Source organism: Pipistrellus hanaki (genome assembly GCF_964339955.1).
Source record: "Pipistrellus hanaki genome assembly, chromosome: 11".
Classification (NCBI taxonomy): domain Eukaryota; kingdom Metazoa; phylum Chordata; class Mammalia; order Chiroptera; family Vespertilionidae; genus Pipistrellus; species Pipistrellus hanaki.
In genome coordinates, this window is record NC_140513.1 from 34472122 (window position 1) to 34487690 (window position 15569).

General features: G+C 43.5%; 1 protein-coding gene across 10 annotated transcripts in view; it reads left to right on the forward strand.

The window, feature by feature from the left end:
- Nucleotides 1-8935: 8935 nt before the first annotated feature.
- PRUNE2 (prune homolog 2 with BCH domain) overlaps nt 8936-15569 on the forward strand; it is a 195738-nt gene continuing 189104 nt past the window's right edge. For 9 of the 10 annotated variants that reach the window (XM_084899415.1, XM_084899412.1, XM_084899418.1 and 6 more), the window contains exon 1: nt 8937-9155. In XM_084899415.1, coding sequence (XP_084755541.1) covers nt 9120-9155 — 36 coding nt within the window. In that variant the 5' untranslated portion in view covers nt 8937-9119. Of the gene's footprint in view, nt 9156-15569 lie in introns of all 10 variants that reach the window. The other variant, XM_084899413.1, reaches the window with a different exon arrangement.

Genomic DNA, 15569 nt, shown 5'->3' on the forward strand with positions numbered 1-15569 from the left:
CCTCTTGCACACCCCCTACTGGGGATATGCCCGCAACCAAGGTACATGCCCTTGACCGGAATCGAACCCGGGACCCTTCAGTCCCCAAACCGACACTCTACCACTGAGCCAAACCGGTCCCGGCTAAAAAAAAAAAAACTTTTTTTTTTTTTAAGTTCAACTAACGACTCTATTGGGGAAAAGTGGATCTATACAAATTTATCGTTAAGTGAGCAAATGACCAAACTAGGTTCTTATTGCAGTTTGGAGTTATCATACAGCAAGCTTTCACCAACTACTGACTCCATATTCTAAAATTGTTTTTGGAATGTTTTTTCCCTTCATTCACAGAAAGTAAAGTGTTGGGGCGATAGGGCATGGAACAAAGGATCAAGAATGCAGAAAAGGTAGTATATGCTTCTGAGTTCACTTTCTGAGCTATGTTTAGTGGAATATTAAACATGAATCTTTGAGAAGAGACAGAGCACTTGGATAGCAGCATTTCTCACAGGTGCTTAATTCCAAGTGGTATAACCTAGGGACTGGGTCAAGGAGAGCTTGACAAAGATGTGTGTTGGGAAGCAAATCTTGATGCCTGGGCTGAAGAAACAACAGCCAAGAAGCCAAATACTGCACCTGGGCACTATGGCTCCATTTTTGTTTTTGTTTTTTTAAATATATTTTATTGATTTTTTTACAGAGAGAAAGGGAGAGGGATAGAGAGTTTGAAACATCAGTGAGAGAGAATCATCAATCAGCTGCCTCTTGCACACTCACCACTGGGTATGTGCCTGCAACCAAGGTACATGCCCTTGACCGGAATTGAACCTGGGACCTTTCAGTCCGCAGGCTGACGCTCTATCCACTGAGCCAAACCGGTTTCGGCTCTATGGCTCCGGGTTAATGGAATTGGACTTTCTTCTTCCATTCCTTCTGGAACTTTGGGAGTCTTATGATTCAGACATTTAGAATAGGGACATGCAGAGCAAATAATTTTTGCCCTCATATAAATTGACATTTGGTTGGATTTTTAAAAACATCAATTCAATTATACTTCTTTCTATACAGCATTACTGGAAAACACATTGAACACAGATTTTCTTTTTTTCTGAGTGAAATATCACCACCCTGTAAGAAGAGATCAATGGTCTTTGATAAACAACAATTTAGCAGCAGCCTTTTTAACCTGAAATTTGAGCCATTTCTTCCGCTGCTTCCCCTCAGGCTTCCTGACATAGATAATCCCTCCGAGGACATCAGCATTTAAAACAGAAGAAATCAGGTACCTTTAACAAATCCTGCTAATTAATTTTTCTTTTTCCAAGCTTGTTGGTTTACATCTCTTAATTACTGAGCAATAAATTGCTGTTCCTTAAAACACTTTTTTTTAAATGAATATTTTTATGCTGTCTTCACATATTTCATCTGAATTGTCTGCAAACATATTTTTATACTACAAAAATATTTAAAGACATTTTATTGAAAATAAGACAATTTTTTTTTTTTCCCCGAAACCAGTTTGGCTCAGTGGTAGAGTGTCAGTCTGCGGACTGAAAGGTTCCAGGTTCGATTCCGGTCAAGGGCATGTACATTGGTTACGGGCACATCCCTGGTGGGGGGTGTGCAGGAGGCAGCTGGTCGATGTTTCTCTTTCATCGACGTTTCTAGCTCTCTATCTCTCTCCCTCTCTGTAAAAAATCAATAAAATATATTTAAAAAGTAAAATAAGACAATTTTTCATGTTCCTTATGGATATAGGATGATTGCATTATTTAGTTTCATAACCATAGAAGTCTAAAGTTGGAAATAACCACATAGGTCTTTCATTTTTTTCTAGAAAACAAAGTCCTTTTCTAGAAAACACATCCAAAGGACTAAAACTCAAGCCTTTGGCCATTAGTGGTATTTTCCACTTATTTAGGGTAGAGAGTGAGTTTGAGGATAGGGGCTGGTTAAGGGAGCAACAAGGTGAGAAAGAAAAAACTCTGATATCTTAACCTTAATGTATATACTTATGATACCCCAGCATTGGGTACATTCACCTCTTTCTTTCTGGTGAATTTTTTGGTGCATCTGTGCATAGCAGGGGTGATATTTATTTGGCCAACCAGTATTGGGTAGGTGAGGGTGTGGCCAGGCCCCTTTAAGTGTGATGGAAGTGTAATGTAATTGAGAGACTAATAATCTTAGTCTCCAGGTTCTTTTTTTGTTGTGCAGCCACGGACAGGCAGTGATGTGCAATAGCTCAGCCCCTTGTCTCTGGGATTTGTCACCTGAGTTGGAATCCTAACTTGGTCATTTATTACTTGGGTAATTTTAGGCAAATTTCATCTTTGCACCTCAATTTTCACATCTTAAAAATGAGGATAACAAGCCTGACCAGCATGGCTAAGTGGTTGGGCATCAACCTGTGAACCAGGAGGTCACAGTTCGATTCCTAGTCAGGGCACATGTTCAGTCCCCAGTGTGGGGAGTGCAGGAGCCAGCCGATCAGTGATTCTCTTTCATCATTGATGTTTCCATCTCTCTCTTCCTCTCCCTTCCTCTCTGAAATCAATAAAAATATATTTAAAAAAATAAAATGTGGATAATAATAATACCTACTTTATTCATTTGTTATGAGGATTAAATGCTATTAATAAACGATTAAAACGACATTTGACATAAAGTTAACTGCTCAATAAGCAATGACTTTTGTAATGAAAAGGGTTTGGATTTGTTAATTCAGTATCTGGATTTCAATCTTTGGGCATAGCAATACAGAATTTGGGGCCTCAATTTCACTATCTCTAAAATGGGATCAGTTGTCTCTATTGTCCTGGATCTTGTAGAATTATTGCAAGGTCAAGAGATCACATAGGTAGGCTCTCAAGACTGGGACATTATTAACATTGCACTCTACTTGTGAAATACTTGCTCAATGAAAATGCATAACGGGACCATAAGTTAAAAGTTATACTGCACTTTTGTACCATGCAGGATTGTTTTGAAGGGACTTGAGATATTTTTCTGCAGGAAGAGACTGTAAAGCTTGAGCCACCTGCCCTGAGAGGAAGTGGAGACATTAATACCATCATCCCCATCTTTCAGCAGGCCGCAGAGCTGAAAGCATGGCCACTGCCTCATTATCCTGATGACTCATAGAGCCAGAGCACTTTTGCTCTCTGCTGCTGTTCCTTCAAATTTAATTCATTGTTCTACAAGAAGTCTGCAGTTCCCAGAAATGATGCAAGTGGTGTGCACCCTAGTCAGAGCCTGGACATTTGACTCTCAGGACATTCTCCCAAGAGATCCTGATCCTGCCACTCAGAAATACAGCCCCTGACAATTCCAGAAAACCCTCTTCTTCTTTAACAGAAACTCAGAGGATTGTAGCTTTATGGGCTCCTTTTTAAAAGTCTTGCAAAGCCTACTGTAAAAAATTGGATATTCCTGCCAAAACACATGGCTAAAGAATGAGTCCCTTTTGATATTATTTTCATAATTGACAGTATTTGGTCATCCACAGGGTGAAAAGCAGACATTTGATAGTTGCTTAAACTCTAAATGAGAGGCACTAGTTAAATATATTAGCTAACCAGTTAATGTACATCAGTCCTTCTTCAGTCTCTCACCCTTAAAGCAAACTTGAAATGCTTATAAGTCTAGTCAAAGTAGGAGGCACAGTCTCTGGACATCTTTTGTCACATGAGACAATTTAAAAGCAGTAAACATAACATCAAGGATACAACCCCCATTGGCAGTGATGTTGACAAGTAAGGAAGCTCGATGGAAATGTTCCTGACTGGTGAGGCAGCAGCTGCCATTCAAGCCACGTCACGTTTTAAATTTTCCCCCCACATTCCATTTTTAAATGTCAGGTATTTGTTTTAACCAAACAAAAAACTTTCCTTATTATTCTCCCTTCTGTTAACATTTTCCAATATATGTAGGGGTGTTAGCATTTGATATATATATTTTAATATATTTTATTGATTTTTTTACAGAGAGTCAGAAACATCGATGAGAGAGAAACATCGATCAGCTTCCTCTTGCACACCTCCTACTGGGGATGTGCCTGCAACCAAGGTACATGCCCTTGAATGGAATCCAACCTGGGACCCTTCAGTCCGCAGGCCGAGATTCTATCCACTGAGCCAAATCGGTTAGGGAAGCTTTTGATATTTTGTGACAATCTTGTAAAATAACAAGGGCAGGTATTATTTTCCCCATTTCACAGATGAGTAGATTGATGATCAGAGAGGTCGATGAACTTGCCCAACAGCACACAGACAGGTCTCACATCCACGTTTCCTGATATGCTGATGTGAGCCTCAGGGGTACTGACTCCATGGTAAGGAAACCTTCAGGTGCCTCTGACTTGGTGCTGACTGCAGTAAGAGCCCCCTGAGGTGGATGCAGAGCTGCAGGGTTCCCATGAGAGACTGTGTATATGTGTGTGTGGGGTCGGGGGGGGGTGGTGGTGTGGGAGAATGGTAATTTGGAGACATAAAACACACAAACCTTGCTGTGAGAAGTGCAGGCAGATACTTTATTGCAGAGAAGCATCACAACTGGACCAGCTGCAGTGCTTTTCTCTGAAACAGGCATCTCACTGTGTGAGTCCCAGATTTCCAAAGGAGTGTAACCTTTACAAGGTGACTGCTAATCCATCTACAGGTGAGCCAGATATTCCCCTCCTGTTGGGTTCTCTTCATAGAGACCCTTATGCCCACTTCTAAACCCTTTTTAATGACAACAATGGCAGCTATGGACTGGGAATTGGATCCTTTGCATGTGTTATTGCATTAATTTTCACAGCAATGCTAAGAGAGAAGGTCATTCCTATTTTATAGATGAAGAGAATGAAACTTAGAGAGGATAATTTGTCCAAAGTTACTTCACCTGTCAATGGGCAGATGTTCTGGTTACATATTGCTGCATAACAAATTACCCAGAAATCTATTGGCTTATAATAACAATCATTTTATTATATCTCTCTATTGCATGGGACAGGAATTTAGACAGGGTACACCAGAAACAGCCTAACTTTTCCATATGACATCAGCTATGGTGGCTTGCCTGGGGCTAGAGAATCTATTTTCATGATGACTCACTCATATAGTCAGCAACTGGACTTTGTTGAACTGAGTTATTAGTTCTTTTCCACATGGGCCTTTGCATGTGGCTGCTTGGGTTTTCTATTAGCATGATGAATAGGTTCCAAGGGTGTGTATTCCAAAAGACAAGAAGTGAAGGCTGCCAACCTCCTAAAACTGTTATGGTGTCAGTTCTGCTGACTTTTATTGTTCAGGAACTAACAGAGCTCTTCTGGATTCAAGGAAGGTGAACATAGACCTGACCTCTCATTGGGAGGAATGCCAAAGCATTTGTAGTCATGTTTAATCTACCCCAGCAAGGATGAGAATCCAGGGTATAGTCATAACACCATATTGCATCTCAACTAGTTCAATATCAGATGTTGTTTTCAATGACCACATTTGTCTCTTTGTATTCTCGTGACTAGACCATGACCAACTTAAGGGCAGGGATCTTGCCTTATACATCTCAGGTTAGGCAGAATGCCTACTGAACATAGTCAATCTATAATAATAAAATTGCAATATGCTAATTAGACCAGATAGCCAAATGACCTTCTGGACATCCTTCTGGACGAATGTGGGGAATAATATAACAATGAGGGGTTATGCAGTCTCCAGGCTCTGGTGGGTGGGTGTGCCCTGAGGGATCCAGAAAAGGAGATCACTGTCATTTCAAAGGTATGTTTGTTCTTTTAGATGCAAAAATACAATGGACAGGCAACGATTGGCCTTTTTCAAAGAAGCTACAAGCCTAAGACATGATGACCCGCAATGACTTCATTTTTAGGAATTTTTTTATTCAGACCATCCTATGTAGTTACTTTCAATTTCTGGGTTTGTAAGACCCACCATGCAAGCCTCCCCTGAGATTCTCAAGTTTAGTGTTTGGACCCTTTTTCATCTATAAAATCAATATTTTAAAAAGTGATTCCATTCTGCAAACCAGGTTGATGATTTCTAATCTAGAGTTAAAGGCGCTAGATTAGTGGTTGCTATGGAATGATAAGAAATTGAGGTTCACAAGCTGACAGCCACTAAATAACTTGGGGTGTGGGTTGTACGGTAGGTTGAATAATAGCTTCCCAAAGAGTCCACACCATAATCCTTGGAACCTGAGGAATATATTAGGTTACATAGCAAAGAGTAATATGGGTTGCTAGTCAGCTGACTTTAAACTGGGGGAGATGACCCTGGGTACATGACCCTGTAGGACCATGTAATCACAGGGGCCTTAGAAAGTGGAAGATGGAGGTAGAAAAGACTCAGAGGGAGGTGTGGCTATGGAAGAATAATCAAAGCGATGAAACGTTGGTTTTGAAGATGGAAGAAAGCACCATGAATCAAAGTATGTGAGATACTTTTAGGAGCTGGAAAAGGCTAACTAACTAACTAACTAACTAACTAAATAAATAAATAAAAGGATTCTCCCCTAGAGTCTTCAGAAAGGACCGTAGCCCTGTTGACAACTTGATTTCTCCTGGTGGCAGACTTCTGACCTACAGAACTGGAAGATAATAAATTCGCCTGGCTTTAAGCCATTGAGTTTGTGGTAACTTGTTACAGCAGCCTCAGGAAACTAGTATAGATGGTCAGTTCAGGAGGGCTTCCTGGAGGAGGTAAATCTCACGAAACTTTTGCAGGGACATTGTTGATGGAGAAAAACTCTGGGTAATAGGCGTTGGAATTTGAGTCCATCAGAAAAATTAATTAATTAATTAATTAAACAAATTTTTTTTAAAAGTTAGAAATTTCAGCGCTGTATAACATTTACCCAAAATGTTTAAAATCAAAAGTCAGAATAAAACAGTATTGTGTGATTGCCACTAAATTCCCCAATGGAGTCAGAGGGAAATAATTCTTGGGGATTTTTCTCAGTAGTGTTACTTGAATTGTGATCATCTTCACAGATTTAAAGGCTGATGAAACACTTGTTATACCTGGACAGTTTTAAACTACTTAAGTCAGCAAAGAGAGAAGATAGGATCTGTAGCTTCCACACAACTCATCACCTGAATGCAAACTGGAGCTTAATGCTCCCATCACTCTCCTTTAATCAGGTCTCCAGACTCTGCTGATTTATTTTCATTGGATCCTCAGGAATAAAAAAAATAATTGGATAATCTTTCTCTCTTTCTCTCTCTCTCTCTCTCTCTCTCACACACACACACACACACACACACACACACACACACACGGGGGGGTGGAGAGAGAGAGAGAGAGAGCGAGAGAGAGCGCAAAAAAGTCTTCCATATATAAATTTGTTCATTAAGTATATTTATTGAGGATCTGTGTATGAACTGTATTAGGGATATATCCATGAGTGAGACAGGCAAGGTCTTTGTTCTCATGGATCTAACAGCTTGGGGAAGAACACAGGCAAATATCAGACAATTCATAGTGGAGTAGAAAATATAGGTTGTATGACAGAACATGGGAGGGGCAGCTGACTCATTCTGGGGGTGGACAAGGAGGAGTATATCAGGAGAGGCTTCCTGGAAGAAGACAACTTTTAAGCCAGTCACCCTCAATGTGTGGTACCTGGATTAGAAACAACAGCAAACACTGGAAGACTGTGAAAAATGAAAATTCTCAGGTCTGTTAAGCCAAGTCTATTAATCCTGAAATTCTGGGGATAAGGCACAGAAATCTGGGTTCTATTAGCTAAATGGTTCAAATATAAGCTGACATTTGAGGCTCATACCTGGGCTGCACCTTGGGATCACTTAGAGCACTTTTATACCTGACTGATGCTCTAGCCCCACCCTCAGAGATACTGGAGTAAGGCCTGGGAATCAGTATTTTTTAAGTCCTGGGTTCTTATACTACAGTTTTAATGTGCACTAAGCTGACAACTGAAGCATGTGTAAGCCAGGCAGTGTGGACCGGGGAGATGGATGGCAAAAAAAGTGTATTGCAGGCAGATGTACAAAGGCCCAGATGTAAGAGAAAGCCTGAGGTGCTATATCTGAGGTTCTGGTCAGCTTAGAAGAGTACACAGGACAAAACTCCATGGCTTACAATAAGGTTCCTAGGTACTTGTTATGTGCACACTGCAGTATTTCTCAAACTTTAACGCACATAGAAATTATCTGAGAATCTTGTGGAAACACAGATCCCCATGCAGTAGCAAAGTTCTGTTGCCCCAGCTTCCCCTGAGTGTGCATGCCAGAGAGAGGATGCAGATTGCAGGAGGGTTGTATCTCAGCATCAGCCCCAGGGCCAACATAGGAGCCCCAGTTGGGGTGAACTGCAGATGCCCATTACTGGGTGGGCATGTTTTGAGGCTAAGGAGAGTAGATGCATCCTAGTACAAATCTTCCAGGCTGCTCTTCTGATTATTTTCCATCAAGGTCGTATTGCTTTTAGCTCAACAGCCGCCCCCCCCCCTCCCTCCTTCTATGCCCATCTATGCCCATCCCCTGGCCAGGCCAGCCAAAGCCAGCTCATTGAGTGACCGCTGAAGCTCTCTGTAACCTGCCAGCCAGCCAGGGAGGCGCTGGCCGAGGAGGGTGGGCTCTTCAGGGGCCCTCTTTCCCCTCTCCCCCTCTTCCCACCTTCCCCCTGGCTGTCAGGGGCAGCGCCTGCGGCAGAGCCGCCCTCTGCAGCGGCCCCTCGCACTTGGCTGGCACTCTGGGCGCTGTCCATGGTTGCAGCATCCTCAGGCTCGCCACGTCAGGAGGCCGCGGCGGGGCCCTGCGATTGGCCCAGGCGCCCTCGCCATCCCCCCAGCACACCGCCCCCGGGGCCCGGTCTGAGCTCCCGCCCCGCAGGAGCGTGCGGGCTGGCGAGCGGGGCGCGCCCCGGGGCTTCCGGAGGCACACCCACTTCCTTACTAGGAAAGGGTCTGGTGTCCCGAGGGGGCGGCGCAGCTCGGGGGTGGGGCTGGGAACCTAGAGACGCCACCGCCCCGGGCGCAGCCACAGCCGCCTCCGAGCGGCCGGAGGGAGCAGAAGGTCGCTGCGCCACCGGAGGCCACCCCGCGGAGACCCGCGCCTCTCCTCCGGCTGAGGTCTCCCTCCGCACCCCTCCGGGCACCCCTGGTCCAAACCTCACCACGACATGGAAGAATTTTTGCAACGCGCCAAGTCTAAACTGGTAAGTTGAGGAAGCAAGGCGTGTGTGCACGCTTGTGTGCGTGTTCTGATGGAGAGGAAAGGGCATTGCAGTAAGAGAGGCAGAAACAACTTTGCCACTTAGTTGTCAGGGGATGCGGGCTGTATCCTGGCAAGGATCTCTGGAACCCTGGTGCTTTCGGCAAGCAGTCCTGCCTCCAGAATCCTTCCCTACGCCAGACAGGACGCCGACCTGGGGGGTCATGACCTAGCTCAAGTTGTGTATCCGTCAGCCTGAGGTTGGAGAGAGGCAGATCCAGCCACATCTGCGTTTTGCTCCTGAAGGCTGGAGGATGGAATGGGTGTGGTGCCCCTTGGGAAAAAAGAGCCCAGCCTCTGCAGATGCCATGGGTGTCCCTGGAAAAGAAAACTGAGAATCTCTTAGAACTAACTGGCTTTAGCTGGAGGTGGTGTTAAAGGACATGTGCCAATATGCAGTTCATGCAAACAGACCTCACACAGAGCTTGCTCCAGTGCAGGAGTTGGGGGTGTTCTAATGTGAATCCTGTGTCTCTTAGGTCCCTGTTCAGATCTGTGATTTGGGACAGAGAGAGAAGGGGACAGCCCCAACTGTTGCTGGCCACTTGCATTTTGCCAGACTTGCTCTCCCTGGAGGGGACCGGCGTGTGGGTCAGCTGTGTTTAACTGTTTTACTGTACAAAGAGTGAACAGAAATTTCACTGCATGTTGACAGTTGTTACATTCTTGCTGTTTCCTAATTCCGAATTGTTTTTGGCTCTCCATCATGACATCAATAAACATAATGGAAATTTTTCTGTTTCTGCACTTAAAAAAAAAAGCCTCTGCCCATTTAAAAGCAATATCTTTAATGAACAGTGAAAGCACTTTTTATGGGCCTGGCATTGGGGGAAATGCATAATTTATGATGCCTTTAACCTTTAAACCTTCATCGAAGCCAAAATATAAAGTCTGCGTTTAAGGTGACGTCCTAATCACAAGGCAGGATAGTTGCAGGCTTATTCCTGTAACTTACCCTCCAACAACAAAGGGGTGCGGAGGAAAGCGTGGTATTCACAGTGGCTTAACTGTAAGTATCTTTAAAAAGACCATCCAAATTGATTAATGCTAATATAAGTGCTTTGTTTTCCACCTTAAGCCTCAAGGAGAATGGAATATTTGCCGGAATTTCAGAATTGAGAAAATATGTGATCCTTTCTGTGTTTGTGGCTGATCCCCTTATGAGTTTCACATGAGCATTAGAAGGAACATACTGATTGCAGAAACTCCCTTGCATTTCTGATATTATACATTGATCCTGAGTTCTTCACCTGATAATGAGTGAGAGATGGTAAAAAAGGAAAGTTAATTTTGGCAGCTAATTTGTGTGTTTTTTTGGGGGGTGGGGTTGGGGGTGGATGAAAATGAATGGTTGATCAACAATAACCGCAGCTTTAGACCGCACCTGTATTCTGCTGGCCTTATGTTTATTTTAACAATAAACATTTAGATTGTGGGGTCTCATGTGAGCAAGAGGTTTGTCTCATTTCTGAAGAGCAATTACAGGAATAAAAAGTGCCTATTTCAGAGTAATCAGTTTAGAGTCATGTGTGAGTTTATTTACCGAGTCCCTTCATTAGACGAGCAATTGCTCTACATCATTAAAAAAAAAAAGAGACAGGAAAAAGAAGTGGCTGTTTGAAATACTGATCCCAGACTATTGCTTTAGCCAGAAAAACAATTACTGCTAATTGTGTGTTTTTCTTGGAATAGAGTTCCTGCTAGAGATCACAGTTAGCCTTCCGTATTCGTCCACAGCAAAGGTGATCGGGTCACATTTCCTCTGACAAACTGTATTTTCTAGGTAAAAAATTTTTTTTTTACTTAATATGCAACATTCAGCTATTGTGGTAAATAACGTTTGTTTTAGAGGATGGATAGCCTTTGTTTAAGAGGGGAAAATTGAATAAATAATTATGGCATTTATTTGTAAGTTTATTCATAATAAAATAGTAGGCCTTTTTTTTAATTGGGATATTTTGGGGAAGCATTTTAAGAAGGAGAAATTATGTTGAATCTCACTGAAACTTTATTAGACCAGAATTAAATAGAATTTGATATTATATTTAAGCTGTTTCCATCAGAAGCTAATACAGATTTATTTATATGATACCTAGACAAACTGTAATTGGCAGATTTTTTTTTCTACCTACTTCTTATTATTCTACAACTATATGATATATATCTTTGAATGCTTTGAAATAGTCAGTGTCCCTTCCAAACTCATAATATAACCTCATCATCATTGGTGCTAATTTCAATAGACCAGAGGAATTAAAAATTCCGAAATGGAATTGCTATTAGCCATAGATAAAATCTCCCATCATCAGACTTTGGAAGAAATGGTTTGTGTGCCTTTAATTCCCAACTAGGAGCATTTATCATCTATCTGAGGAGAGGAGAGGTTTCCCATTCGAGGCCAGGCGCTTGAGTTGAGCAGATACCTCTGAAGCAGAGGGACGCTTTTGAATTTTTATCAGGGAGTTTAGAGATGATTTCTGTTGAAATGGAGAGAGCACCCTCTCCATTCTATTTATCATTTCAGTCTGGTTTTGTAAGTCCTTAAACTGAAACAGATTCGCTGACACAATCCCATCCTCCTTTCCCCTAAATCTCCCCTTCCAATACCATCTGAGAAGAGATGAAATTGAACAGAAATGGCAAAAGTAAACCCAAGTTGGCATCAGAGCCATCTCCCTCTCCTGGAGCTCAAATGCTTCTCTAGGGGGCCTGCCTTTTGCCTTGTTAGGACAGGCGTGGGTGCCAGGAGCTGTTTCATAAACAAGAAAAACCTGGGCTGAAGGTGGAAGGCAGCAAGAGACTGGATCCTGCTGTGCACAGTCTCCAGAAATGCCACTTTCCTGACAAAGAAGGAACTGACATAATTACCATTAAAACAATTAAGAGAGTAGAGTAAGCAGCATGGGAGCTGGACTCCAAGGCAGTAGAGCTGATAATCAAAGGGTGATGTTTGTTACTCTGGTTCCCTCCCCCAGGTGGGAACCCAGATGTTTCTGATCTGGACACTTCCTGCTAGCACTAGAAGTGAAAGCGAAAACATATTTTCTTTTGCTTTTGCCACTGCCCACCTGGCTTTTCTTCCACTTGTCTATTCTGAGCTGGAATAGGGTAGGAGATCAAATTCTGTAGTTCCGGGTCAGCTCTTAAGTTTCAGCCATGCTTTTCATTTTAGTTACACAAGTCTATGGTGATGTCTTAGTCATTCTCTAGTTACACTATTTCTATGGTAAGATAAATTGATGACAGGTAAGAATGATAACTTCCTGCCCTAGGCTCTAATTTGGGAAATGTCTCCCAGGTTCATAGTGGTCAGCTCAGAAAAATATTCAGGCCAAGACAAAATACTCAGGCCTCATGATGGCAGTAAATGGTCCAATTCCCCATGAATGCTGGGAGGGGTAGGTTTGGGGGAGGTAGATGGGGCTCTGAAGCCATGGTCCCCACACTGAGTAGTTAAGCTGCCGAGCCTTTTCCCGCTGCCCAGATCCCACCAGCTGATGCAATTCAAGCAGCTGCTCAAGGCGACAGCAAGATGGGAGGAGGGCCTCCGCAGCACACTGCCCTACGTTGTAGGTCAAGCCAGCCTTGGGTGTGTGTGGCCAGAGTGTCAGCTGCTGCCAGAAGGATACAGGACATATTAATGCCTTAGGAATGCTGCTTTCAAAGACGGGGTGGGGACAGGGCTACCACTACCATCTGGGGAATGCATCTGCCACTTCAGCAAGTGAGTGTTGTCCAATAGGTGGGCTTCTTCTTCAGAAGAGTTCTGTGTGACCTACCTGCCAATGTATACTCTGTGGTATGTGGTCTAGAGACAAGAAAACACACTCAAAACTCTACATGAACAACCCCATTAGAGTTTATAGAGGGGCTGGGGTTTAAAGAAAGAAAGAAAAACACTGCAGCATGCCCGCAGACCAGAGGTCGGCAAACTGCGGCTGGCGAACCACATGCGGCTCTTTGGCCCCTTGAGTTTTTAGCAAAGGCCAGTTTAATTAAGTTAATAACAATGTACCTACTTATAGAGTTTAAGGTTAAAAAATTTGGTTCTCAAAAGAAATTTCAATCATTGTACTGTTGATATTTTGGCTTTGTTGACTAATGAGTTTGCCGACCACTGCCATAGACGAATCATCTCGACTAGAAATTGGAGGAACATTTCCTTCCTAATTGCCTTTGTGGGAAGAAGGTGGTGCATGTCAATAAAAAAACACCTTTAAAGGGAAAGCACCATTCCTTTCAAAGAGTCGCTGTGGGAAGGATTGGCAGCAGTGAGATGCTGGCAGAGCAGTTTCCTTTGGCGAGCTGAGCTCATTCTGATCACCGTCCACGGGATCAGCTCCTGACCCATCATGAGTGAGAGCTGGTGCATTTGAGACCGTGCCTCTTTGCCAGAGCATCCTGAGCAGGACACGCAGGAACTCAAGCTCTTCTGTGAAAGTGGAGCCACCGCTCAGGGCCTGAAGAGAAAAGAGCCCTTGGCTGCTGTAGTCCAGGAGTCAGCTCCATTTCTCACTGCCGGAGCTTTCAAACCCTGAGCGTGAATGTCCCAGCTTCTGGGCCTGCAGAGGAGCCCCAGGCTTTTCCCTTGTGAATCTCAGAGTGGATTTGTCTTCCTCAAAGGTGAAGAATTGATCACTCCCATTCAGACAGCACCTAGGGTGTAGAAGGATGTGATCAGGTGAGTGAGGACACCCTTTAATCAGTGATTTGGGGGATGTTTTATGTTGACTAGGTACAAAGTAGCAGCGTTGGTCCCAGAAACCCGTTTGTTTCTATGAAGCCTTTATTTGGGCAGATAGTAACATCATTTTGGGTTCAGTGCACCTCTCTGGGAGCTCTTGTAAGCAGTGGTGCCTTAGTGATGAAGGCTTCACTCTTCCTTCCATCCAGGCTTCCTTAGTGTGCTAGCTGAGAAAAAAAAAAAAAGGTGAGGGAGGAATACCTGGGTCTGGATGCCGAGGACTGGAGAGGTGAAGTGGATGTATTGCCTTGGTTGTTGATTCTTTTCGGACTCTGGGGCTTATGGAAGAGTCGTGGAGTTTGGAGTCTTTGAAAAGAACCTGTGAGGGTCAGGGCTGACATATTCACATGGACTTCGAATGATGGGCACCCTCTAAGTTTGTGCAGAATACAACCTACACAGTCCTACAAGGCTGCCTTGCCATGGATCCCGCAGCAGCCTACTCAAAATCTCCGGCAAAGTCCCAGACCCACTTCTGAGCCCTGTGGCTTTTGTCTCCAGGGAAAGTTAATCTCTCATTTTAAGAACTCTTGGGAGGTTAACTGAGCCCTATATTGCCCAGGAAAATCAGACCCATGAAGGTTTGGTTAGAAAAACGAAGCTCATAAAAAAGCCTTGAGTTTTTAATATGAAAAATGGAATAATGATGCCTACTTTGTGGGGCTTGTTGTAAAGCCAAAATACCTACAACCCATAGCTCAGAACCTGGAAGGATGGTTGCTCTTCCCCATTTACCTCCAAGTTGGTCCATTTCTTCAATTCCTTATCTCCATGAATAACATTGTTATTCATCCAGTTTCTCCAACTTGGAATTTTCTTCTCCTCTATCCTTCCAAGCAAGGCCAGCTAACTGGTTGGTCTCCTGCAAACCTCTCTCCCACTGCTATGAGGTATATCACCGTGAAAGCATCGTTCACACCCCTCCCAACCCTCCCTTAAAACCTCAGTCATGCCCTAACCGGTTTGGCTCAGTGGATAGAACGTCGGCCTGTGGACTCAAGGGTCCCAGGTTTGATTCTGGTCAAGGGCATGTACCTTGGTTGCAGGCACATACCCAGTAGGGACTGTGAAGGAGGTAGCTGATTGATGTTTCTCTCTCATCGATGTTTCTAACTCTCTTTCCCTCTCCCTTCCTCTCTGTAAAAAAATCAATAAAATATATTTAAAAACAACAACAAAAAACTCAGTCACTTCCTATTGCTCTTAGGAGAACTAACAGACAACACTCTTAATTTGACCCTGGGCTCTGGCCCAGTCTGCTGTCCAGCTTCTGCTGGCTTCTTCTCCTGCTCCCCACCATACCCCCTGGCTTAAATATCTCCTACCTCTTCTTCAGATCAGGTGAAGAAGAAGGGATGGCTGCTGAACAATCCTTCCCTCCCCCATTCTCTCACTTCATATGTGTAAGTCAGGTGTTCTGTTGTTTGCTTGTTTGTTTTGTAATGCTTTTAGCTCCCTTATCTCAGCTTGTCATTATATCTTTATTGGGCATGTTTATTTGATTGATGAGAGTATGGACCAGGGCATGGTATCTCCAAGGCCTGGTACAGTGCTTGAAGCTCACTAAGTAGGGGTGTGTGTGTGTGTGTGTGTGTGTGTGTTTATGTTTGCTTG